The sequence below is a fragment of the Phoxinus phoxinus genome, assembly GCF_949152265.1.
Source record: "Phoxinus phoxinus genome assembly, chromosome: 10".
Taxonomy (NCBI): domain Eukaryota; kingdom Metazoa; phylum Chordata; class Actinopteri; order Cypriniformes; family Leuciscidae; genus Phoxinus; species Phoxinus phoxinus.
In genome coordinates, this window is record NC_136885.1 from 27,951,678 (window position 1) to 27,976,490 (window position 24,813).

At 39.1% G+C, this 24,813-nt stretch overlaps 1 protein-coding gene and 1 long non-coding RNA gene across 3 annotated transcripts in view; one reads left to right on the plus strand and one right to left on the minus strand.

The window, feature by feature from the left end:
• LOC307005310 overlaps positions 1 to 3,946 on the minus strand; it is a 338,262-nt gene extending 334,316 nt beyond the window's left edge. The window contains exons 1-2 of the long non-coding RNA XR_013799247.1: positions 3,819 to 3,946; positions 2,520 to 3,591 (exon numbers count right to left, since the gene is read on the minus strand). This is a non-coding gene — a long non-coding RNA (uncharacterized lncRNA). The remainder of the gene's footprint in view (positions 1 to 2,519; positions 3,592 to 3,818) is intronic.
• emc2 (ER membrane protein complex subunit 2) overlaps positions 1 to 24,298 on the plus strand; it is a 37,035-nt gene extending 12,737 nt beyond the window's left edge. For both annotated transcript variants that reach the window (XM_079625317.1, XM_079625318.1), the window contains 8 exons: positions 319 to 404; positions 1,795 to 1,852; positions 9,457 to 9,542; positions 9,711 to 9,770; positions 13,572 to 13,653; positions 14,189 to 14,299; positions 16,308 to 16,412; positions 23,753 to 24,298. In XM_079625317.1, coding sequence (XP_079481443.1) covers positions 319 to 404; positions 1,795 to 1,852; positions 9,457 to 9,542; positions 9,711 to 9,770; positions 13,572 to 13,653; positions 14,189 to 14,299; positions 16,308 to 16,412; positions 23,753 to 23,839 — 675 coding nt within the window. In that variant the 3' untranslated portion in view covers positions 23,840 to 24,298. The remainder of the gene's footprint in view (positions 1 to 318; positions 405 to 1,794; positions 1,853 to 9,456; positions 9,543 to 9,710; positions 9,771 to 13,571; positions 13,654 to 14,188; positions 14,300 to 16,307; positions 16,413 to 23,752) is intronic.
• The last annotated feature ends 515 nt before the right edge of the window (positions 24,299 to 24,813 follow it).

Genomic DNA, 24,813 nt, shown 5'->3' on the forward strand with positions numbered 1-24,813 from the left:
TATAAATATTTCACAACATTACAGCTTTTTTTTTTTTTTTTATCAAATAAATTCAGCCTTTTTAAGAATAGACTTCTTTCAAAAACTTTTGGTAGTCATTTTGAAATGAATAGATATATTATTAATATTTATCTTATGCACAATACTAAGCTGTTTTTGGTTAATACTCACATTGGCTCAACCTATACCATGACTTAAGAACAGGACTTTTGTATGACAAACCACTGGCAGACACGAAGAAGGTTTGGAAAACCTGTCTGTTTTGAAAAGTGAAATGTTCGCATGGTCAACCCCACGTTGTTGTTTTTTTTTGCGTAGAGTTGCCTACAGGAGCTGAAAAGGCAGTTTCCAGACAGTCACAGAGTGAAGCGATTAGCAGGGATGCGGCTGGAGGCTCTGGAGAGGTAAGATACACCACAGCACCATCTTAACACCAAGGCCTTGGATTAGCTGCAAGGAAGGGGGGGTTCTGGGACGTAAGTGGCAGGATGCGTGGGAAGGGAGGCTGTTTATTTTGCAAGCCACTGTTCCTTCTGCTAAGTGGAAAAGCGAGAGAGAATGGTTCAGCCCTCAGTAGTCTTGTGGCTCTTATGCCTGTGCTAGGAATTCCAAAGACGGAAGTGGTCTCTCCCGCTATTATTCTGGGGGTCCCTCTGTAACACCCCCCCCCCCCCCCCTTCTCTTTTTGTCTCCCTGGTTGGGAAAACAAGGCCGCCCAAACCTGTAAACATAGAACCTATGGTCTGCTTTTTCTCTCCCAGAGAATTTCGCTCTCTCTGTGTTTGAGCAAACAATTAAGAAGGTCGTAAATTGATGTTAATGTATAGAATTTCAGCAGGATTTCAGATCCGTTTCATTCTGGTCACCATGCCTTCGACGTGTTTATCAGTTATGCCAGGGGTTGTTCCGTAATTGTGAGTGATTGCGCCTGCACGGTCAGATTAAATAAACTGCAAATTTGAGTCTAATTGCCATCAGACGCTCGGCTTAAATGAAACTCTCCCCTCCTCTCCCACATGGCTGAATCCTACATAAATAGAGCAAGTCAAAGCGGCTGGTGCCATTTGAGATGTGCCAGAGAGTGAGTGAACTCTAATGTGGATGTGAGAACAGGAGTGGCGTTGGAGCTCAATGATAATAGGAACCAGAGCTGCTTCTGTTGTTGGTTGCGGGCTGAAACAGGTTTTGATCATGAGGTCGGCTGCTTTGGCTGTGCTAGCGTTAACTGTGCAGGTTGTCGTAAAAAATAAAAAAAGCAAGCTTTCATCCTTCATTCGACATGACAAGTGAAGTGCTTGTGGCATTGTCCTCCCATTCTTCAGAAAACACTGTATGAGATCAGCATCGTAATTCATAACGTCTTTTCAAACACGGTGCTGTCCAACCCTCAGTTCAGGTTGAAGGGCTGAAGTGTATTTATTTATTTTTTTGCATCTGTAACTCGTATATGTCTTGCGTCGGAATGCCTTTTAAGCGAAATGCGCTTCGAAACGATGCCTGATTTGTGGTGGAAGTTCAGGCTGATTTGTTTAGAGGTAAATCAAAGTGCAGGCAATCATGTTTGTGGATTACGCTCTTTGTGGAGCTAGTAAACCTCGCACAACACTGGCTATTTGAGCAGCTACGGTAATGGCTGTTTATTTCTGCCGCTTGGATACGTAGCCTCTGTCACTATGGAAACAAGCTGTTCTCTATACAAAAAGTTGGTAATTTTATTTGATAGCTCTACCACTTAATTTCACATGACCGGTGTTCCTGTTGATTATCCTTAAATATGATCTCTCTCTGTTGAAGGTATGAGGATGCCAATAAGCTGTACGACTCAATACTACAAGATGACCCGACAAATACGGTAAGGAAAAAAAATGTGGTTGAAACTTGTTTTGCTGTCTGAAAAGTTCATTTTTATGTTAAACTCTTTCTCCCCCCAGTGACCTCAGCCACTAAAATCACACACGCACGCAAACGCAGTACACACAAGTGTGTGAGGTAACTAAGACGATTGATTTATAGACTTCGGTTGCATTAAACACGGCCGGGGCAACCTCAGCAAAAATAAATGGCTTGTCTTTTGAAGATGGGGATTTATCGCTTTTCCTGAGACTCCATAGAGAGGTCTCAAGGGTGCTGATTTTTTTTTATCTTTAACCTTTAGATAACCTAAAGGAATAGTTTATACAGAAATGAAAATTCCGTCTTTATTAAATCACCCTCATGTCACTCCAAATGCATAAGGTTTTATTTCTTCAACAACAACAACAAAAATTCGGCTACCGAAAATATTCTATTTTAGGTTTTGGCAGGCCGAAATCAGTGACCCAAACAGACATTTAATTAGCGCTTCTCCAATGGCACATTTTGACTGTTCAGTGTCCGTTTCGTGCACACAACGTGGATAAGCTACATTTTAAACATGACAGCTGTGTGGACAACATCTCTGGATTGACTATTACACCATTCTTAAATCTAAAATCTTTTAGTTTGTGCCGTTTTCTGTTGATGCATGAACAAAACTTCACTTAACATTTGTTGCATTGCTGCCATCCAATAATCACAAAAAGCTTTGTTACTTTTAATATAAAGCAAATTCTGAACTAAAAATTTAATTACGAAATTCAAACGATAAATGTATTTTTAGTGCTCTTTAATACGGCGTGGGCGATCACTGCAGCTTCCTCAGTTTAAGCGGCAGCACGGATCAATTACACTTAAACATTTTTTTTTTTTTTTTGTGGCCCAGAATTTTAATTTTGTTACATCCCTAGTTTTTGGAGTCAGATGTTCTTTTTAAAGTCTTAATGATTTGTCCACAAATTGACGGATTCGGTTCTGGAGTTTAACTCAATGACTAGTCCACTAGAGGTGAGGATCAGTGAATAACAAATTAAATTTTCCCCTTTTTTTTTATCAATTTAATGTATCCTTGCTGAATAGAAGTAATAATTTCTTGCAAAAAAATATATACTTGCATATATGTATTACTTTGTGTTCCATGGAAGAAAGTCATTCTCGTGAGGTTCAGAACTTTCATTTTTGGGTGATTTATCCATTTAAAGTATGTGGTTCAGTATTAACTTATTTATTATTTAAAGATCACTTAGGTATTAGAAGCCCAAATGCACAGTTTGCTATTGATTTGTCTTCTCTTGGCGTAATGCATGAAGCCTGTTTTTTATTCACTGATTATTTATTGAGTGAAGTGGCTTACAGTATCCAAGTATGCTCCATGTTTTTCCAATATCTTTCCACCATCACCTCAAAACATATTGTACCTGTCCTTCATTCTTAAGAAAATGCAAGAAAATAAATGTTTTAAAGTGTTTTCATAACCTTATTTGTTTTGGCCCTTCCCTGTAGACGCAATACACATTTTTTGCACTGTCTCTACACATGAACTTGCTTAATGTTTTAAACATTTTCTCTGGGCTTGCAAAGTGTGCATGATGAAGCAGATAGTTTTGTTCTTTGGACATCATGTGTGGATTCCACACCTCACCGTCCGTCTGTTTTGAACACATGGAGGCTTTTCTGGCAAAGTCAATAAACCCTCATGTGTGCTCCGGCAGGACCCCCTTTCCCCCGGTGATCTCTCTCTCTCTCTCTCTCTCTCTCTCTCTCTCTCTCTCTCTCTCTCTCTCTCTCTCTCTCTCTCTCACTCTCACTCTCACTCTCACTCTCTCTCTCTCTCTCTCTCTCTCTCACTCTCACTCTCACTCTCACTCTCACTCTCTCTCTCTCTCTCTCTCTCTCTCTCTCTCTCTCTCTCTCTCTCTCTCTCACTCTCTCACTCTCTCACTCTCTCACTCTCTCACTCTCACTCTCTCTCTCTCTCTCTCTCTCTCTCTCTCTCTCTCTCTCTCTCTCTCTCTCTCTCTCTCTCTCTGCGCTTGTTTCTCTCTTAAAGGGATAGTTCACCCATAATTAAGATTATGCCATCATTTTCTCTTTGGACTTTTAACCATTATAACTGGATCATTAAGTAAGTGAGAACCAGATCAGTCAGATTCTTGAATTAATCAGTCAGACTGATTCATTGAAGAGATCGGACTAGAAAGAAAAAAGTTTCACATATCGGATATCGCTACTTCTCTTATGAGCTAAACCTGCCAAGGAGAGCAAGAACGATGGACCACTTTACGGGCCGCTTAATGGTGCTTTTTTTATCATTTGGGAGCTTGGCAGCCCCAGTCTACATTACGTTTTGTAACATTGATAAGTGGCCAGGATATTCATCAAAAATTCACTTTTTGTATCCATCCAAAGAAAGTCAAGTGGGTTTGGAATGGATGCATAAATAATGACTGAATTTTCACTTTTGGGTTTTCATTTTAAACCATTGCTTTAAGCTATCACCGTCTTCATCTTGCAGGCAAAAAAAAAAAAGGCCTGTCCTCTCGTCTCTGCATTTGTTATATCATTACCATTTGATATTTATTTAACTATCTGTTACTGTTGGACTGAACCGCTCTCATCCGTCTTTCTCCCTCTGAAAACGAGAGGTCTGTTCTGTTTGTTTTTTGTGCATTTCAACCGAGGCACTCTCCCTATTCCCATGATCAAGGTTAAATTGCAAGCACATTTAATGGCGTGTAAATGGGAAGTTGAGAAGATCGGCGCAAAATGGATATCATCAAACCAGTGCGGTTACATTATTCTTCACAATCTAGTAATCATATCGCTTTGCCCCTCTGTTAACATCCAAAAGATATGAAACAAATTTCCCCTCGGGGAAATATGTTTCCCCGTGTCCTAGTGTTATCCAAGCCAAACACGCTTGGAAAAGAGTGTGGCAATAACGTGATTTTTGCAAACGTCCCCATCAAAGTGTTGCATTTTACGTGAACTTTATCTGCTGTAGTAATGAAAACCATGAGGAGAACTGTGATATCCCGTTACTAAACACCTGCAGGTAGAGATCATTTGTGAAATATAGTACATGCAGTTCTATGCAGAAGCACATACCTTTTATGAAATCTACTGGGTAAATGTTTTTTTAAGCTTAAAATTGTTAAACTGGGCTTTTTATTTATGAACTGTCATTTAACCCAAATTTGAATTGTCATCATCAATATAATGAAATGGTCCTTTTACACACAGTTCAGCAGAAAAATCACTGGAAAATACTGTCCAACCACGTCTCATTACCTCATCAGTCTTTCGCAGAAACCGGCTGCAGCCATCATCTCCTAAAAGGAAATGTGCATTTGTGAACGATCACTCAGACAGCCATCTTTTTTTTGCACCAGGAAGTCTGGGAAATGAAGTGAAATGGGCTGACAGATTCTTAAAGCTTTGCTTGATCGCTCTGTGAAACGCCGTGGGATTTTGCTCTTTTTGGATTTATCAACTTGATTAGGTGGCTCTCTCTGTTAAAAGACTAAAACAGGCCATCGGTGTAGCCATCAAGGGCATGTTTTCACTGTGAAAAGCATGCAATTTCCATGTCTTATCTTCATACTGAATGCTCATTGACAGGACATGGTAGGCTTTGTAGGATGCACCCACTTGTGGAAAGGGTGTTGGCGAGAACCATGTGAAACACCCTGACACAATTAGGTTCAGCCCAGATATTTCTGATGGCCCCGAAAAGGATTTGCCCGTTTCCTGATCTCCAAACGCAAGTCACCTCCTGTCAATTCTGTACGTTTTGAGGAGGGGAATGGAAGAAAACGGAGCCATTGTGCAGTGGCAGCTAGACTATATTTTCCCACAATCCAATCCCCTTTGGCTGGGTATAGCAGGCGGGGTGACAAGAGGTTGTGGTATGGGAGGGATGACATCATCTAGGTCACCTGTCTGTAAATGCAAGGCTTATCTAAACGCTGTGTTTTTTAACATGTTCAGTGGAATGGGATGAGGGCACGATCCAAGAAAATGGCGGAAAATTGGCGACTACTGTGAGGACTTGTGAGGCATCCCAGCATGCGGAGCTGAGATTGGAAACTGAACTGTTGTAATTATAGGCTGTGGAATAGATGTGGTACCCATTAACCAAAATTGTTGAATCAACAAAAATTGCTCAAGGTTTCTCTGCCATGGCGGTGTCCAAAAATGTTCGAACTCCTAGCCCTTCCATTGCTCATTATGGTCCAATACCTACAGCAATGATTTGAAGAAATTCTTCCTGGCTCATATCAGTCTGTCTGTTTATCTCTCTATCTCTCTATCTATCTATCTATCTATCTATCTATCTATCTATCTATCTATCTATCTATCTATCTATCTATCTATCTATCTATCTATCTATCTATCTATCTATCTATCTATCTGTCTATCTGTCTGTCATTTGTACCATCTATTCATTTGTCTTTCTGTCATTTGTTCTATCTATTCATTTGTCTTTCTATCTGTCTGTCATTTGTTCTATCTATTCATTTGTCTTTCTGTCATTTGTTCTATCTTTTCATTTGTCTGTCTATCTGTCTGTCATTTGTTCTATCTATCCATCTGTTTGTTTGTTTTGTCGTTTGTTTTGTCTATGTCTGTCTATTTATCTGTCATTCTATCTGTTGTTCGTTAGTTCCTTCTATCATCTTTAGTTCATTCTATCCATCTGTCGTTCTACCGGTCTATGTATCTATTCTTCTATCATCTATTTCTCATTCCATCTATCCATCAGTTGATTGTTCATTTTATCTCTATCTATCTATCTATCTATCTATCTATCTATCTATCTATCTATCTATCTATCTATCTATCTATCTATCTATCTAAGATAGATAGATAGATGGATAGATCTCTGTATCTCTCTATCTTTGCTCATTTAACACAGTACCCACTTCTGAACAGTGAAAAGTAATATTAACAAGCTGTTTATTTTAACACTGATTAACCTGGTAGGCTTACTCGATTCACAGAAATTCAGCACTCTCACTCTGCCTGTAATCCAGCAGGATAAACATGGTTGTGCTTGTGAAAGCAATTGAGGTCAATGACAATTCTCATGAGGTTGACCTCTAGAATTACATGCAATTACAGTGCAAAACGAGATGTCGTTTGTAAAGGTCAAACAGATTTTTTCCTGAACTGAAACTATATTTTGGTCCAATGACATTTTTGTCATAGTTTTTAGAAACCATTTTTCTGTGGATCACAAAAAGAAGATATTTTGAAGAATGTCTCTGCTTTTTCTCCTTGCAAGGAATGTCAGTGGGATCCAGTGTTGCTTTGCATCCATTTAACCTTCATTGCATAAACAAACTCAGCTGAAACATTAATCAAATTATGGATTTTTTTTTAAAACCAATAGCAGGTCATTATTTTATTTAAGGATGAATTTTTAAGTCAGGTCGTGTCGGTACACCACAGTGCTGAAAGTCAACTCCTCTTCACCCTGTGGGAACGCTGGTTGCCTTTGAAATCCCTTGAGGTGGGCTCTCAACGGCAGTCTGAAAGCGGAGCCAGGGGTTGATGGAAGCAGCCAGGTCCTTCACGGTGAGAGCCACTCAGAAATGCTTCAGAAGAAAGAATCACGAAGAGAATGAAAATGAGATGCTGGCCTTTCCTGGATCACGTCGAAAGAGAAAGGGAGAGGGAGGGAAAGACAGAAAGAGACTGGAATGGTTTGGAATAGCTCATTGTTTAATAAAGTTTCGTAAGACTCTCTGGTCTACCAGCCTCTGTATGTTTCTGTCGGTGCCAAGTGCGCTAAGAGGAAACGAAAGACAGATATGGGGGCCGAGTAAATAACCCGTGGTCGCAAACAGCCTTCCGCCTTGTTCAGTGCAAAGAAATCAGTTTGTTGGCAGAAACTGAACATTAACAATAAAATTTGATCGCTTAAACTATTTGGAATTGCTGTTTGATTCCATTCCACAGTTTCTTGAAATACTTTTGGAGGAAAACGTTATGTAGCGATACAGAACTCGTGCAATCATCCAAACAGCTTGAGGTTGTAGCCATAGCCTTATTTCACCTGTCATCTGCAGCCCCGGTAATGTGAAACCATGTCTTCCGCTGATCCAGTAAGAACTATCAGACTTGCGTACAGTAGGGGTTTGGCAGTTCATCAACTGCTTAGCTCCAGCAGCCAGTGGAGCAGGTTCGTCTGGCCGCCTGGTTGATGGATAAGTGGATTTGGAGTGGCGGTGGTATCATAGCAGTTCCAGATTTATGGCCTTTCAGACGTGACTCATGCCCGGCGTGATGGAGTTTGGTCCATGCTGTGGTAGTAGGGAAGACCCACTCTATCAAGTGCCAGTTCATAAATAATATCTGGGGCACTTCTAACGGTAAAGCTTCTGCTCTTTGCTCTCCTTTCACCAGCGGAGGGAAAAAAGAGGCACTCCTGGAAAAGTCGTCGGACTTGGCGTAATACTTTCTGATTCAGATTGATGAGATTCTAATCCGCCTGAAGGTCACTTCTGCGTCGGAACAAGGCGGACGTTATTTGTGGCTGATGTGAGCTGGGCTATGTAAGTTTATGTGAATGCATATGGCCCGCGGCTCTTTGGCAATGTGTTATATTCACCATTGAAATGGGTCTTTACTTGCTCTTCTAAATGTGAGCAGCATCCTCGCTGATCCTCACAGACATGCTCGTTTTCTAATCTGATAAAGACATTACTTTTTGGTATCTGCTGCTATATTACTTACGAATTGAATGCAGTAATAATATGCTTTCAAGGAAACGTCATATTGGACAATCTGATGGTGCAAGGCTGTTTATTATAACACTGCCTCGGGGGAGGAAAAAAGAACTGTACGTGCACTTCTGCCCAGTAACTGACAGCATTTAATTCATCTCCATGATGTCCTGTTTCAGAATTCATAAAAAAGGATTGATGCTTTTAGGGTGATGTTGTAAGACTATTTTAAAGCATACCGTATAACTTCCACGTTTCTGCTCAAGGGTTGTAGGATTTTTTTTGGTTGTTGTTATAGTGTTTTCTTTACATTGGTCTTTTTCTCTCTAGGTGTTTTTATGGAGCTGGAATATTTGAACGATTCAAATTTTGTACTTTTTACTTTTAGATAAATGTAGTATAATTTAGACATGCCATTTAACTTTTTTAGGTAAAATCTGTAAATTACCGCAAAAAAAATATCTAAAATGTAAAAATAAAATAATTCAAAACTAAAATAGATTTTTTGAAATCTAAAATACGAATTTACAAAACCACCAGAATCTGTAAACTTATTTTGTGACAATCTGACAATGTTTGATGAATGTATCTAAATCAAATTCTTTCTTTTAGAACTCTCAAACTCAGTATGTGTCTGATCGAAACTCGTAAGATGGAGTTGGAATCCAACTTAGGTTGTGGTGCCTCTGCCATCCCTGTTGTCTTCACAGTCCGATCACCAGAACCCTAGGGGATTGTGGAGATTCCTTCAGCTTTCACAATACTATGATCATTTACACATACCTCTTTCTTTCACTCTTTGCTCTTTTCTGTTGCTCGCAAACACTTGAGACAATAAAGCCCTAATCCTCTGTTGATGTCAACCCAACAGGCAGCAAGGAAGCGCAAGATCTCCATCCTGCGAGCGCAGGGCAAAAGCAGTGAGGCTATTCGCGAGCTCAACGAATATCTGGAGCAGTGAGTGTTTTACAAGAGGATTTAGACCCCCCTCCCTCCCTTCCCCTTCACTTTTTAATTAAAATAGGTTTTGCATTTGATTGAGTTGGCCCTCGAGCCTTTCCCTAACCCCCCTTTTGTCCACCGTGGCCTTTCTGATGAGCTAACTACCACTACTCTGTCTTGCAGGTTTGTGGGAGACCAGGAAGCATGGCATGAGCTGTCAGAACTCTACATCAATGAGCATGAGTAATGATTTCTTGCATCATTTCTTTTGTTGATTTTTTTTTTCTTGCAAGAAGTTGATAGAACATGAGGGTTAATCAAATAGTTTTGGTCAAATTGACCCCCATACAGAAACAATGTAACTAGAACATATACCAGTCATGTTTCAAAAAAGTAGGCATATTTTATGGCAAAACGGGAAAGGCTTCAATAATATCTGCCTACTGGGTTTCTGCTAGTTTGCTCAGATGAATTTATTAAAATAATTTGATTTGGAAATAAGAGATTAATTTTAACACGCACATCATTGTGTAAAAACAGTAACGGATAAAAAACTTATTAAATTCCACCAGAATGACTGTTAAAGCTCTTCACCATTTCCTTTATCAGATTTTAATAAGTTATTAAGTTTAGTTATTTATTTAGTAATATCAGTTAATATTGCATATTTAATTGCACTTGCTCTTTTGTCTTATTTTTACATTTAGATTACTTTGCCATCATCTAATGCTCACTTAAAAAGTTTTTTTTTTCACTTATACTTTAATAACGCTGTTAAATGTAATCTTTAGCAAATTCAAGGTGAATATTACTTTTATATACTGCACATTATATTTTAAGTTTATTTTGAAGTTTGTTACTTAAGTTAACTTGTATGTCTTTGTACATATTTTTTATTTACTTAGACAAAATAGTATAGAATTTTAATGTATGCCATTTATTGGTTATACCCATTACATAATAATTATCTGGTTATTGGGACTTTACTGTGTTCTTACACAATGCAGACACAGGCATTTTTGTTGTGTAGGTAGGGGAAAACTCATCATATAAGATTTAAGATAAGATCGATTTATCAGTCACTTGTCAGAAGTTGTCCATATAAAATGTGATGTTTACGAGGGTTATAAGGTCACATTCACCACCATCTCGCAGGTCATTCTCAGGACCTTCGGTTGACGTGCGACGGTTGCTGTAGAGTTTTGGGACCCTCTGGAGTAAAAGACAGTGAAATGCCAGTCTCAGCCAGGGGCCCTTCTTAAAGCTCAGTGTCTGTTTGTCCCATGGAGTAGGGCCATAATAGGATTTGTTCCTTGAGCCCCCTCTCCAACTCCTGGGATAAGACTGCGCTCCCCTGCTGATATCTCTTTTGCCAGGGGTTACTTTCTGCCAGGCATCAGGATTGTAGGAAACTACAAGTCTGTGTCTGTGTCTCCTCTCCTCCATCCTTCTTTAATTGTTTTGGTCTTATTGTCCATGAGGGGGGCTATGTGGTGTTAGTATGTGTGTGAGAGAAAGAAAAAGTTGGTTGTCCCGGTCGGAGGCCACTGGCCGTAGGAATGCAGGCGCTTGGTGAGAGCACCGCTTATTAGATACCTCACGGTTTTGTGTAAAGGGCTTTATTGCTGTTGCAGACAGAGGAAATCCAGGGGTGAGAGGATTATCTGCCCGCTTAGTCCAACTTTTCTAATATCACACCATTCTTTGACAACCCCTTATCTATAGGCGTGTCAGTGTCACTCTTTTACTTTTCCTCCCCTTTCTCTTTCTATTCTTTATTTCAGGTCACAGACTCACTTTTTCCCCTTCCCCTCCTCTTCCGGCAAAGCCAGCATTATCACATCTCTCTTCCACGCTGTGAAAGAATGGGAGAAAAGGAAAAAAGAGAAATTCCCAAGAGAATGAGGTGGCAACCGTTCTCCCATCTAAAACAAGATGAAGAGAAACAAACGCCACCCAAACAGCTGATTACACAGCTATCTACACTAAGTCCGTAGTATACATTGACCACTAGTAGATAATGCTTTTCAATTACAATTGAAAAGTGGTTTCTTGGATCAATTGTATGCTATTGTTAGGAAGGGTTGTCAAAAACTAGATATTTTCCTCTGGGTTTCCGGTGGGTTGTTTAAAGTTAACTGGTTATTCTTAAGGAAGCTTAAATATGTTGACTGATCATGTTAACGAAACGGATAAGATTTGATTCTTTCAAAAGCATGTGGATGCAGCTCAATGAAAGCAGTCTTGATAAACTAGTAAACATCACTGATTGGCTAGTTGGTTGTTGGACAACTAGTCAGTCATCCTAACACAGTTTTAGGTTTGTAGGTTCGTGTGGAGATGGATGTGGAAGCCTGTTTTTATGCCTCAAAGTTTAAAAATAAGATAATTGCACCTTTATTTTTCAGACTTAACATCTTGCAATGTGACTTTTTATATCTCACAATTTGACTTAATATTTAGAAATCTCACAATTTGAGTTTGTGTCCTAAGTTGACTTTGATTCTAACTATGTGACTTTCTCTCAGCTTGAGTTTGTTGCGTAATTTGCCGTTAAATATCAAAATGTGACTTTATATAAAAAATAAAATAAAAATTAAGATCTCCAAATCATTTTTCCTCAATTTTACTTTCTCACAGTCACAATGTGGCTTAATAACTCACAATTTGACTTTTATATATCACAATATGACTGCCTCCAAATTTGACTTTTATTTTCCTCAGTGTTACTTTATATCTTTTAATTACTTTTTCCATTTTAAACTTTTTCTCACAATTAAAGTCACATTGTGACACATACAGACAGTTAAAAAACTTTTCTTTTTTTCAGTCAGAAACCAGCATCCATAAATGGAGCACTGGTAGAGTCAGCCGTGTATGTTGAATACTCAGGTAGTGGGCATTAAGTTATGCCTGCCTTGCTTTCTCTGTGTCTCCATCTGTCTATCTCTCTCTCTCTCACTCTTTGCATTGCTCCGCCACAGTTTACGCCATAGCAGGAGCACATCTGAAAGTCTTTATGGAGAGGAAATGGTAATTGCAAGCAGCATTCAACCTTCTGAGTGGCCTGATCTCACTGGCTCACTCTTCCAACCTCTTTGACTGTCTGTGTTGTTCCTCTCGCTCTCATTCTCTCCTCTCTTTGTATTTAAAATCCCTTGAACATTTCCTAAACGGCTAGATAGGCTCATCATCTCTTTGCGAGTCAGCAACAGCAATGCCCTTTTTCCACCAAAAAAGTCTTGTTTGCGTCAGCCCGTTTTTTCCACCAGTTGTTGTTAGGCATAAGATTAGCATCCACAACCCGATTGGACGCGCTCCAGCTCTGTTTTAAGATTTCATGATAAATTGATATGTGTGCGCGAGCACGTACTTTGCGGGGCTCGACGTGTATACCTCGCACGGAATGAGACAGAAAGCTTGCCTAACGGTAGCTAAAAAAGCTGTGCGGTGTCAGGGACTCGAGGCGGTAACGAGCCTTTCAACCCCGAATCCACAGCTTTTGGATTCATTTGGCTCATTTTTGTGTCTTGCGGCTTTGTCGTAATAGTCCTGCAGTTCTTTTGGAAATTGTTTTTTTTTTTTGGTGGGAGCAATGGGGAAATGTGTGCAGGCCCATGTTGTATACTTATAAGGGAGAGAGTGTCTGAGACATGAAACTGTAAATTTAGTGTGAGGTCAATGGCTCAGCAGTGATCTCATGTGGAAACGGCTTTTGAGTATGACAGCCTCGAGATGTCAATGAAGAACCTAGAAACAGATTGTCATACTTTTTTTGAATCTAGGGCAGAAATGCCACCTCTGTTGCAAAGCTCCGTTCGTCATTTGACCGTATGGGTGTTTATACACAGAGTTTCATTAACCCTCATAAAAGCTGATGGAAGAGAAACCTCAAACTGTCCCATCCCAGATTGTCAACGAGTCTGAGCATCACTTTGCATAATCAGCCACAAAGCTACTGGGAGATGTTTTAAGTGTGCATGTGAGATCTTCATAGTTTTTTTCTTTTTTTTTTCTCCCTTTGATGTTGTTTCATTCCCGCAGTTATGCAAAAGCAGCTTTTTGTCTTGAAGAACTGATGATGACGAACCCACACAATCACCTGTACTGTGAACAATACGCCGAGGTACAATTTATGTCTTCCTGCCTAAAACAAATGTTCTTTTCAGTTTAAAGGTGATTTAAAAAAAGCATTATTTCATGAAGAATAATGTTTAATTGTTAATCAACTATGCCATCTGAAGCAATGCATGCATACAATTTAAATTGTTGATTTTTAATTAAGCCTTCAGAAAAAAGTGACAAACATATAAAATGTCAAACAAAAACATATAAACAAAAAATATATACAAATATAGACAAACTATACTTTTTTGTGTGTATGATGTTTGAATATGTTTTTATTTTTGATGAAATAATTTATTTTTTAAATGGTTAAAAAGTCACTACATTTTTGTTGATAAGTTCAGAAAAAAGAGGTTTATGTGTGTAACTCCCTTCAACTTTGCACTCTCTGACTTGCTGCATCCATCATGTTGTATGCTTGTATAGGATAATTCCTGTTTATTTAGACCATGTTCTGTTTATTTAGCTCCCGTGTCAACTTTAAGGGTGCCAATAACACAACATCACCTTTCTGTTTCCTCTGCCATCTCCCCCAGGTAAAGTACACCCAGGGAGGTCTGGAAAACCTCGAGCTGGCCAGGAAGTATTTTGCGCAGGCACTGAAGCTTAACAACAGAAACATGAGGGCCTTGTTCGGCCTTTACATGGTAAGAGACACCTTCTCTATTGCTTTTGTTTTTAAAACGTGAATGGATGCAGAGGCTGTGATTGGTTCACACACGGGCAGTTGGTGTTTTCAGTCCTTGTATTGGAAAATATCAGACTTTTTGTTGTAATGTAACCCCACTAGCCCTTTGCGGGGCATTTCTATGTTTATTCCAGAGATAAACAAAGCTTTGACAATAAAAGAATGGTAGAGAAATGGCAATCCCTCCGTCACACGTGGCTCTGCTGGAAAGGTTCAGGCAATATGTGTGCTGAATAAGCCTTTCATCTGTATTTATTTAAACAGGAAGTTGTCCATTAACACCAATGCATCATTTGTAAGTGACTCCTGACATATGAACACAAACAGCCATCCAGGGGCAGAAGGCCGACAGAGGGTGCGCAGGGAGCCACACACAGGCCCACTGTTCAAACACACACACACACACACACACACACACGCTTCAGTAGTTCAAACACAGAACTATGACAGTCATCAACACTCTTTGATGTGCGATTTGCACGTGTGACAAGACCGGCAATAGAAGGATGTCGGTCAGTACAACAAAACCAAGCGCTTGTTTCCCGGTCATTTGTTGAGTATAGAGCACTAACCAGCAAAAACATGAGATATTGTGACCGAACTTGTCAACTGATGAAAAGACGACGAACCAAAAAAATGTAATTGTTATGATGTCAGCTATCGATGATGTACTATCACAAAATGATTCCAATGCACAAGTTAACAAAATTTAAAGTTGAACAGGTTGTCGCAACAAGTGCAGTTTTCACGTGTGTTTTATTGTTAACTAAAACTATTACAAATATGTTTAATAATTGAAGTAAAGCTAAAATAAAATATAAATATTAGGTCAAAAAAAGTTAATGAAAAATGTTGTTTGGCACCTACCTGATGTCAAATGTTTATTTTTAAGTACTAAAATTGCTAAAACTTAAATAAATTATATTAATATAAAAAAATATAATAATAATAATAATAAAAAAAATGTTTATATAATTTTACCGGTATATTTTTTTTAAAATCCCAAAACTAATAATTGCAAGAGGACATAAAAAGTTAACTAAAACCTACTCAACCCTAACCCAACCAAACTAAAAAGTGTAAAAAGCTCATTCAAAGTATTAATAAATATTATTATAGTATATAAATAATACTAAAACAAAGCTGGTTGATATGTTTGAATATTTGCTTTAATTTGTGACTTTCTTGTCGGCTAAAATGTTATTTGTTAAATTTGGAGAAAATAGTATGAATAAATGACAAAATATTGACTAAATTTAAAGGATATTTTTATCATAAGACTGACTAAAACACTTTTTTTTTAATTAACACCGATTGTGGCTCGAGGGACCGGAAATTTTCCTTAACAGGGCCTATTTGCCGCATCTCACCAACCTTACACACCCCAAAATCCAGAAGCCAAGGGATTTTCTGGCAGAAACAGAGATGAGTTTGATTGGTGTGCAGTTAAAGTTTCAGCAGATCCATGAGGAAGGGCTTTCATGTTAGCCGACAGAGTCCTGCAAGCTCTGCTGAGCGGGTCTAATAGCAATAACGAGGGAAAGATGGAGGATTTGTGGTTGTGGAACGGAGATCTTGTAACGGCTGGAGAGCATGATTCACGTTGCGCTATGCCGTTCACACGCCGCCTCCCTGACACTCCCAGTCCTGTCAGCACCGCCTTTCCTATCTCTGATGCGAGACACATCAGGCTGCGTTAACACAGCGTCTAGGCCTTTTTTTTTTTTTTTTTTTTCACTACTCAACCAGGCTCAAAACCCTCACATTTTCCACCCTTTAAAAAATACCCTCCATTGCCATCAGGGTTTAGCCACCCTTCCATTATGTGGGATTTAAGTGGGAGCCAATGGATTTTTATCTTGACGCTTTCCAGGAATGGTGATACTCTAATCTTTATGTGTTTGCCCCAACACTGTGGTCCATCTCACCCTTGTTTGTTGTCTTTTTCTCGTCGTCTTCTCCCGCAGTCGGCGAGTCACATTGCTGCCAGCCCAAAAGTAAGCGCAAAGGTGAAGAAGGACAATGTGAAATACGCCGCATGGGCCACCTCTCAGATTAGCAGAGCATATCAGGTAAGAGGAATGCATCAGTTACTGGGTGGTATAACCTAAATCTTTCCCAAAAAAGTTCTGTTTAACAGTATACATGCTGCAAAACCAGCGAAGACCTAGTAAACAGTTGCAAAATCACTACTGCCATGTCGGTATCATATTCAGGTCAGCTCACAGGCGACCCGGGTTCGAATTTGACCCGCAGTCATTTCCCCAATTCCACCTATTTCTCTCCAGTCACTCTTCACTGTCCTTTCTGAATAAAGGTAAACGGCTCAAAAATATAGGAAAAAAAAAAACAATTCACACAATATAACCATTATGACACAAAATGACAGCACACTTTATTGGATAACAACAACAAATGTATACAATAACTACACAATATACACCATGCTCAAAATAAATAAAAATATAGAATATATATTAAAAAATTTTATAATCTATATACAATATTAAAATATATAAAAGTATGTATCAAAAATAAAAAGATAAAAAGTGTATGCCTAATGTTAAGTTGTGCATTAAGTAAACATTAAACTGATATTTGTCCAAATCTAAACATCCGTTGTCATACAATTTACATTTCTAGTATAAACCTCTTCTAAACATCTTGTTTACCGGTAGTTTAATATCTATTTAATCAGGATAAAAACTTGCAGCTCGACAATTGAAAGCCGGCTCATACGCACAGCGTCAGTCATCTTGAAATCATATGATTCGATTCGCTTGTTCTGATTGGTTCTGTGAACTTTGAGGCTTTTCCTAGCAAAAGTAAGTGGCGTTTTGAGTGGCGGTATTTCTGAATGGACGGAGGCTGAGATTTAGCGGGTTTGAAGCAAAAGTATTTGATGAATATTTACTATGTGGGGAAAGCGTTCGCTCAATATCATTATCTAATTTTTAACAGAGTTGCCGTTCAGGGGCTATATGTGTGTGTGTTTGTGTGTGTATGGTATATACAATAGATAGACAGACAGACAGACAGACAGACAGACAGACAGACAGACAGATACCATATTAGAATGATTTATGATGTATCAATGTGACTGAAGATTGAGTAACGGCTGCTGAAAATTCAGCTTTACCATCACAGGAATAAATTTTAAATACTTTAAAAGAGAAAACAGTATTTCATAGCATTTGTCTGTGTTTTTGATCTAATAAAATGCAACATTTATGAGCTTCAAAAACATTAATAATACTACCCACCCCAAACTTTTGAGCGGTATTGTATTTATCACAAATTTTTGTGTGTGATGTTTGAATCTGAACACTTATTACTGTTTTCTGCTTGTCATTGGATCTTTTAAATCTTGCCACAGATGTATAGCAGAATCTCTACCTAGTCATACCGCCCAGCCCTAGTTACTGGCAATGCCGTTTGGCTGCCCAGGTTCGTTCTTTCTCTCTCTCTTGCAGAGCACAATCTGATATACAGACAGGAGAGCACATCCCCAGACAGTGAGCGTATGCCATGCCTTCACGCTGGGTCTGTGCTGAACACGCGTGCCTGGGCAGAGCGCAGCTAATGTGTTGACTTAAGCCCACAGGGCCTGGCATTGTGTTACGCAGCTGTTTTCTATGTCTGCATGTTAAAGCGCCACTATCCCTATGAAGCATAACAGCTGGTGCCAAACACAGGCCTCGGGAGTTAGCAAGGGGAAAATATGCAGCGTGCACACCACGGCTGCAAAGGGAGGCAATAATGATAGCAGAAGAGAGGAAAAAGTGAAGTGCAGCGCGCATGGTATCACTAAAGCGGTCTATGCTGTTGCCATGGTACACAATGTAAATATTATAGATTTATTTGAAATCTTAACTGCCATCAGGGTGATATACATTGCTTATTTAAGGATTGACAGTTAAAAGTGTAATAAAGGGGTCCTTAGTCAGCAAGTGGGGCCATTAGGGCCGCACACACACACAAGCGTACCCTTGGAGTGTTTCCTGTGCGGTTGGAGGACTCTTGTCACACTCTCTAGATGGAGCTCCCTTTGACGTGTTGGTTGGCGTCTCAGTTCCAAAGAGGGGTTCTTCAGATGTACGTCACAAGACCAAATTCTGATCAGAATGAACTGGATCTTGCAGTTAAAGAGAGGGTTCACACAAAAATTAAAACTTGACATCACTTACTCACCCTCATGTCTTTCTAAACCTGTAACTTACTTCAGTAGAACAGAAAATAAGATATTTTAAAGAACTGATTTTGTCCATGCACTTGAATTGCATGAATAAAAAAAAAATACTGAGACATTTTTCATTTGTATTCTAGAGAGGAAAGATGCTAAAATGCCTATTTTCATTTTTGGGTCAATTATACCTGTAATGCTAAAGGGACCTATAAAATGTGCATTGTTGCCGTTTTACATTTCTTTCATAGAATGAAATATTTAAGGATTGTTATCCACTTTCAAAAGTAACACATCGACCTTGTGGTCTCCAACCCTGAGGGTGTATTAAAAACTTGGCTGGTTTTCTGTTGGAATTTCCAGACCACCCAATAAATGGATATTAATGTTCCTTTCATTCCTTCTGTCTTTTTTTACACAATCATCTTCTGTATCTTTCTCCTCCATTCACTGCTCCGTATGCCTCAGGTGAGACTTTACTCACAAGTACGTCATTGCTTATGGATGGCAGTCATTCTGACATTGTGTCCTAACCATAGCGTCAGCAGCATCATGCGTCAAGACTTTGTGACGGTGCTTGGTTCCTATATTTGTCGCGTTACGAGTCCCTCCCACAGTGAAATCTCATAGGCCAGAAATCATGGTCCATGTAGTTTTATATTAAACATAAAAAATATGTTCGGACTGATTTGCCTGATTGATAGTCACTGTGCAACATTTCAAAAGGTCTCACCATCCCCGTGCATACAATGCAATTAAATTGGGTCCAGTGTTGTTTTGGACCTCATTGACTTTTATTGTATGGACAAAACCTTTCTTCAAAATAATGTTTTCGTTCCACATAATTAAATCAAACAGGTTTGGAACAACATGAGGGTTAGACACAATGTTTTTTTTGGTAAACTATCCCTTTCAGACAAGGTGTTGTACAATGTTTTGTCAAAACAACAAAGATATCTGCTGTTGACACTTGGTTCTTGGGAGGTATCACATATGATACGTAGATTTCTTCTTCTTCTTTTGTAAACACAAGATGAGTCAGAGACTATTATGTTGGTGTTGATGTTGTTAATGTTGAGAGAACTTGAAATATTGTGTGAGAATCATCTGTGTCCATCTCTTTGAATATGCAGGTAAGAATTAACCTAAGGCTATTCAGAATAAGCAATTTATCCTTGACCTCGTTCACTATACCTGAAAGCACCTTAGTTGTATTGAGAGGTCAACATAACCTGTTGTACTCCTTGCTTTGAAGATCTTCTGAGGTCTTTCAAAGAGAAGTTGAGTCACCCTTTAGCAGAGTAGCTTTGATTGATGAGGTCTTTTGGAGGTTAACGGTGCCTCCAACCTCTGGTGGTTAGCATACCTTCATTTGATGGCAGAGGCAAGTCACTCTCTGGCCACGGTTGGTGTCCTCGGACAACTGTTCGAATTGAATTTGTTAGGACATTCTCTTCTCAACTCACTCATTTTTTCCTCTTAGTGCTTTCTGTCTTTGACTTTGAGCATAAATACATTAACTTTATCCTTCTCTCTCTCAATATAGAGCTAATAATTCATCGCTGATATCACTCAGCCACAGCGGCTGTCAAGTCCCGAGTCAGTCCACGTTTCATAATAGTCATACAGACGGATGACTCACCTCGCTGATGGATTAGGGTGCAACACAGGGCTTCTGATGCGTAATGCCGTAGCCCTCACTCACAGCAGATTGAGCAATATGACAGGGTCAGTCCATTATCTAACACTCAGAAACAAAAGGCACACGCATATCGCTTAATTTCCTAAGTGAGCAATTACCTGGTCGCGTGTCAGCCACGATCAATGCAAACATTGGCACCGAGTCAGCATGTGTACATGTCTAATTGCTTTGAAATGCATGATATCCATGGGCTGCTGAACATCGAGTAGTCCTCTGTGCCATTTGTAGATGCCCTTGACTTCTGCACTCGTCTAAAACGCGATGGAATCCATCGTTCAGGAGAAACCACACAGCTCACTTGCACAATAACGTGGGGTTTTTGAGAGAATGCTGGGAACGGCAGCCTGGCATTTAGACCACATATCAGCTCTATTAATCTAGCGATGTTTCCCAGTAAGAAAATAACATTTGTCTCTCTGTATGTGTACATGTCCAGCGGGACCCATGAATTACTTGCAGGGACACAGATATGCACTGCCAAGCCCAGAAACGGCACTGCCATGCTCTCTCGGCCATGCTTTGTGTGTTTTTTTTCTATTTACCCAATGAGTTCAGTGGGATTGCTGGTTCCTTCTTTCTACAAGCGCACCCACAGCCCATTACGATGCAGATGTTTCGTCCAAGGAGGTCTAGAATACCTGGAGAAAGCCGTCTGTTAGCATTCCCATTTATCTCAATGGCAGTTGTTCGGCTGGCGCAATTTGAAATCTGACATCTTTGTTTGTGAGAACCACCAAAGCTAATCTGGGCCCATTTTTTTCTCTTTAGGAAAATATCCTTTAAATTTAAAATGAAATCCTTTAAATGTATCAAAAAAATCATATTGTATATTTATTAAAGTAAGCTTTATTCAGACAAAAATATATATATTTCAGATTCAATTGATCAAAAGTGACAGTAAAGACATTTATAATGGTACAAAATATTTCTATTTCAAAAAATTGTTCATCACAGAATCCTAAAAAATATATATTGTGGTTTCCACAAAAATATTAGGCAGTGCAAGTTATTTCCTGTGTGGTGCCCCATTTCATAGTCAGTTTGTAGTTTTCGTGTTGATTGTTCCCAGGTGTATCTTGTTTGCTAATTGTCTTTAAACCCTAAAGTTAGTTCTTATCCATTTATGGATGTATCGCCTGTGTCGTCAGTTCTGTTCCTTTTATCTTCTGCCATTTTATCTTGATTTATTAAATGCACTGCATTTAGATCCAGAGTTCACCTGACATTACATCAACATTGATAATAAGAAATGTTTCTTGAGCATCAAATAAGCATATTAGGATGATTTCTGATGAATCATGTGAATCCTAAGACTGGAGTAATGACTTCTGAAAATTCAACTTTGCCATCACAGGAATAAATTAACTTTTTTTTATCTGATTAATCTAATATGTATACGGTTTGATTGGATGAGTTAACCTGCTAGCAAAGCATTTCAGTTTACCGGTGTCTGTTCATCTTCAGCTTTTTTGGTGTTGTTCCAGCATGTACCAGCCAGGGTTAATGGGACTTTGCTAACCTGACAAACCTTGACTTCTTAAACACCTTGCATTGGTTCCTCTGCTGGAGCTGCAGACGTCAGATGAGACTAATGAGGAGAAACGGAGAGCACAGCCTTTAATGGATAGTGGATTGGTTTATTATGTCAATTGCTGGAGGAGAGGATAGAGAAGTGAGCTTTGGCCGATATGCTCAATTTGTCCAGTTTGAGCAAGGCAGAGGGACTCTTAGCAGATGAGTCACAGCGGATGTGGCAAGAGCGTGTGAGTAAGTATGCTTGGCCATGGGGTCTGTCGGCTAATGGGTCTTTGTGAGTGAGCGTGTAAGTTGGTGACTCATTAGGCTGTAGTATCCCTCCAATCCTTTTACTCTCATAGGGCAAACAAGGAGAGAGGAATAGAGACCCGCGGCGGCATCTCAATTACTCTACTAGTGCTGGCAGAGGCGTCATCACTATTCAAACTATTTTTGAGCCATCAAGTAAAATTTTAATGCAGCTAAAACTTGTATCTTTGAAAAACAAATAGCAAATTGTTAAATTAATATTTTAGTTAAAATACATAAAATATTAAAAAAATATATATAAAAAAGTGAATACCGTTAAGTGCCAGATATACTTCAAGCGAAATCGAAGAACAAACTAATGTGATGTAATTTATAACAAAATCAGGCTGAAATGAAGTTCGGTTTATTTTCGTTTTGAGAGTTTGTAAAGAGCGCTTTGGCTGCTAAACACCTTTGTACAACCATTGGTCCGTGGCGATTCCATAATAGGTAGTGCGCTGAGGCTCCGCCTTCTTTCAAATGGAAATCTTTTCTAGTTAATTTGGCCTGTTCAGGCGGTTGTGCTCCGACGTCCCGTGAGAACACACTGGAGAGCTGCTTTATTGTAGAAAATGAAGTTGCACTGATAAAACGAGACACTGACACTGTTTTTTCATGTTTAATATGGTAAAGCTGCTTGATTTTAAGCTATCTATTGTATAAAGTGATGTATAAATAAACGTGACGTGACTTTACTGGAGTGCCTTAGAGCTTGTGCTAACATCCACATCACAATGATCAGATGCTTTTCTTATGCTTTAAAATGCTTGCTGTTTTCTCAATTTTGTTGTGTGTTTATTTTGTTATTGTGAGGAAAGCACGCAGCACATTTTTACATATTCATCTAACCGTCGCTCTCAGCAGTGTGGGCAGCGTCGGATGTTCGATGACAGTATATCGCTGGTCATGTATTTTGAACTTCGTTTTACGCCTGAACGAAAAATAACTTCGCCTTGAGTATATCGAAGTCTTTAGGTCTGGGTTCACAGACTGAGGCTTAGATTAAGCCAGGATTAGGCTTTAATACAATTAGGGTATTTAAGTAGCTTTTATAAACGTGCCATAGAAAATAAAACATTACCGGTGCGCACCTTGAGATTATATATTTTATCATGCCACTGATATATTTTAAGATATGTTAGTGCAAGTTGCTTTCAGTTGAAACAGCTCAAACATGCATTTTTGTCTTTTATACTAAAGCCTTCTCTTAGGTAGAGAAACATTTATCATACAAGAAAGCGTTTAATTGGGGAAAGGTATGCAGAGCAACATAAGTCATACATTTTTGGTCAGGGACCAATATACAGTATATATACATATTCTATATAGTCTTTAGTACAGTGACATCAATATATATTATGGTAATTATATATAGTTTATTTAAATATAGGTTAATGTCACTGGGACCCATCAAAAAATAGGTTCATCTCCTAGTTTAGGCAGGCTGGGATAGAGCCTTATGGTTCAAAGATGTGTAACAATGGTCTTTATTCACTCTTCACCCCTCTTAGAAACAGTCTGAAGTGTTTTATGAATGCAGCTCCTGCAAGACATGGGAATCGTACACAAATACTTGTCTTTTAGCATCAGCATGTTATGGAGTCTGACGCTCCACAATGTTTGTGTTAAAACGTAATACGTCCAAAAACATTGTAAATGGAATGATGTCCTTTCATCAACCCCTCTCTTTCTGTTTCTACTAGATGGCAGGCCGTGGGAAGAAGGAGAACAAATGCTCGGTGAAGGCGGTGGAAGAAATGTTGGAGTCCATGCAGATCACCATGTCTTAAACCTCAGCTCTGTCCCCCCTTCCCACAACCTCTGTCACCACAACACCATGGCAGCTCTCCCTGCTCACTGGAGTACTCCACCACCACCCACAGACCAGACCACCCAACCCAACCACCTCTATATCAGTTCATCCATCTTTGTATTGTTTTGAGGTCTCCTGGTAGGCTTCAGACAACCCGAACCATTCCACGTTTCTTGATTCAACCGGCAGCACTCCTTTATTTATTATTAAGAGCTTATCATTGGGACGAGTGGTGGAATCAAATGCGTCTGCAACGGAAGTGAGCATAAAAAGGAAAATCTGCGTAATGTTTCTAGTTCAGTCAGTTCTGATAGTTTTAAGGGTTTGATTAGAGAGTAAACTGAGAAGATGGAAATGTGCTTACTGTATGCGCTAGAAACTGATGTCATGACTGACCCATTTCTTTCTTAGCAAAATAAAGGACTGCATTTTTTGACTAACCGTTGCAATGTTTTGGTGGGTTTTTATTGATCATTCATTATCTGTTTCATGCATTGACATTCAATGGTAATTTCTTCTGTCGCGCCGGCTTCTAGGAATGTAATGGCTAGTAGTTTTTTAATGGCCCAGCTGGAAGATCAACTAAGAATCTTGTCTTTTTTTTTTTAGCAAAATAAAGGACTGCATTTTTTGACTTACCATAGCAATATTTTGGTGGGTCTTCATTGATCAAATATCTGTTTCTAGCATTGATATCCAAAGGTAATTTCTAGAGGATCAGCTATGAATCTGTTTCTTTCTTAGAAAAATAAAGTACTGCGTTTTTGAATAACCATATCTATCTTTTGGTAGATCTTAATTGGTCAATTACTTGTTTCGTACATTTATATCCGAGAATCATTTCTTCGGTCTTGCCCCATTTTCTAGAAATGCTGTGGCTAGTCGTTTTCAATCACCCAGCTGTAAGATCATCTACTCACCGAGCTGCTATGTTAATGAGCGGTTAGAATC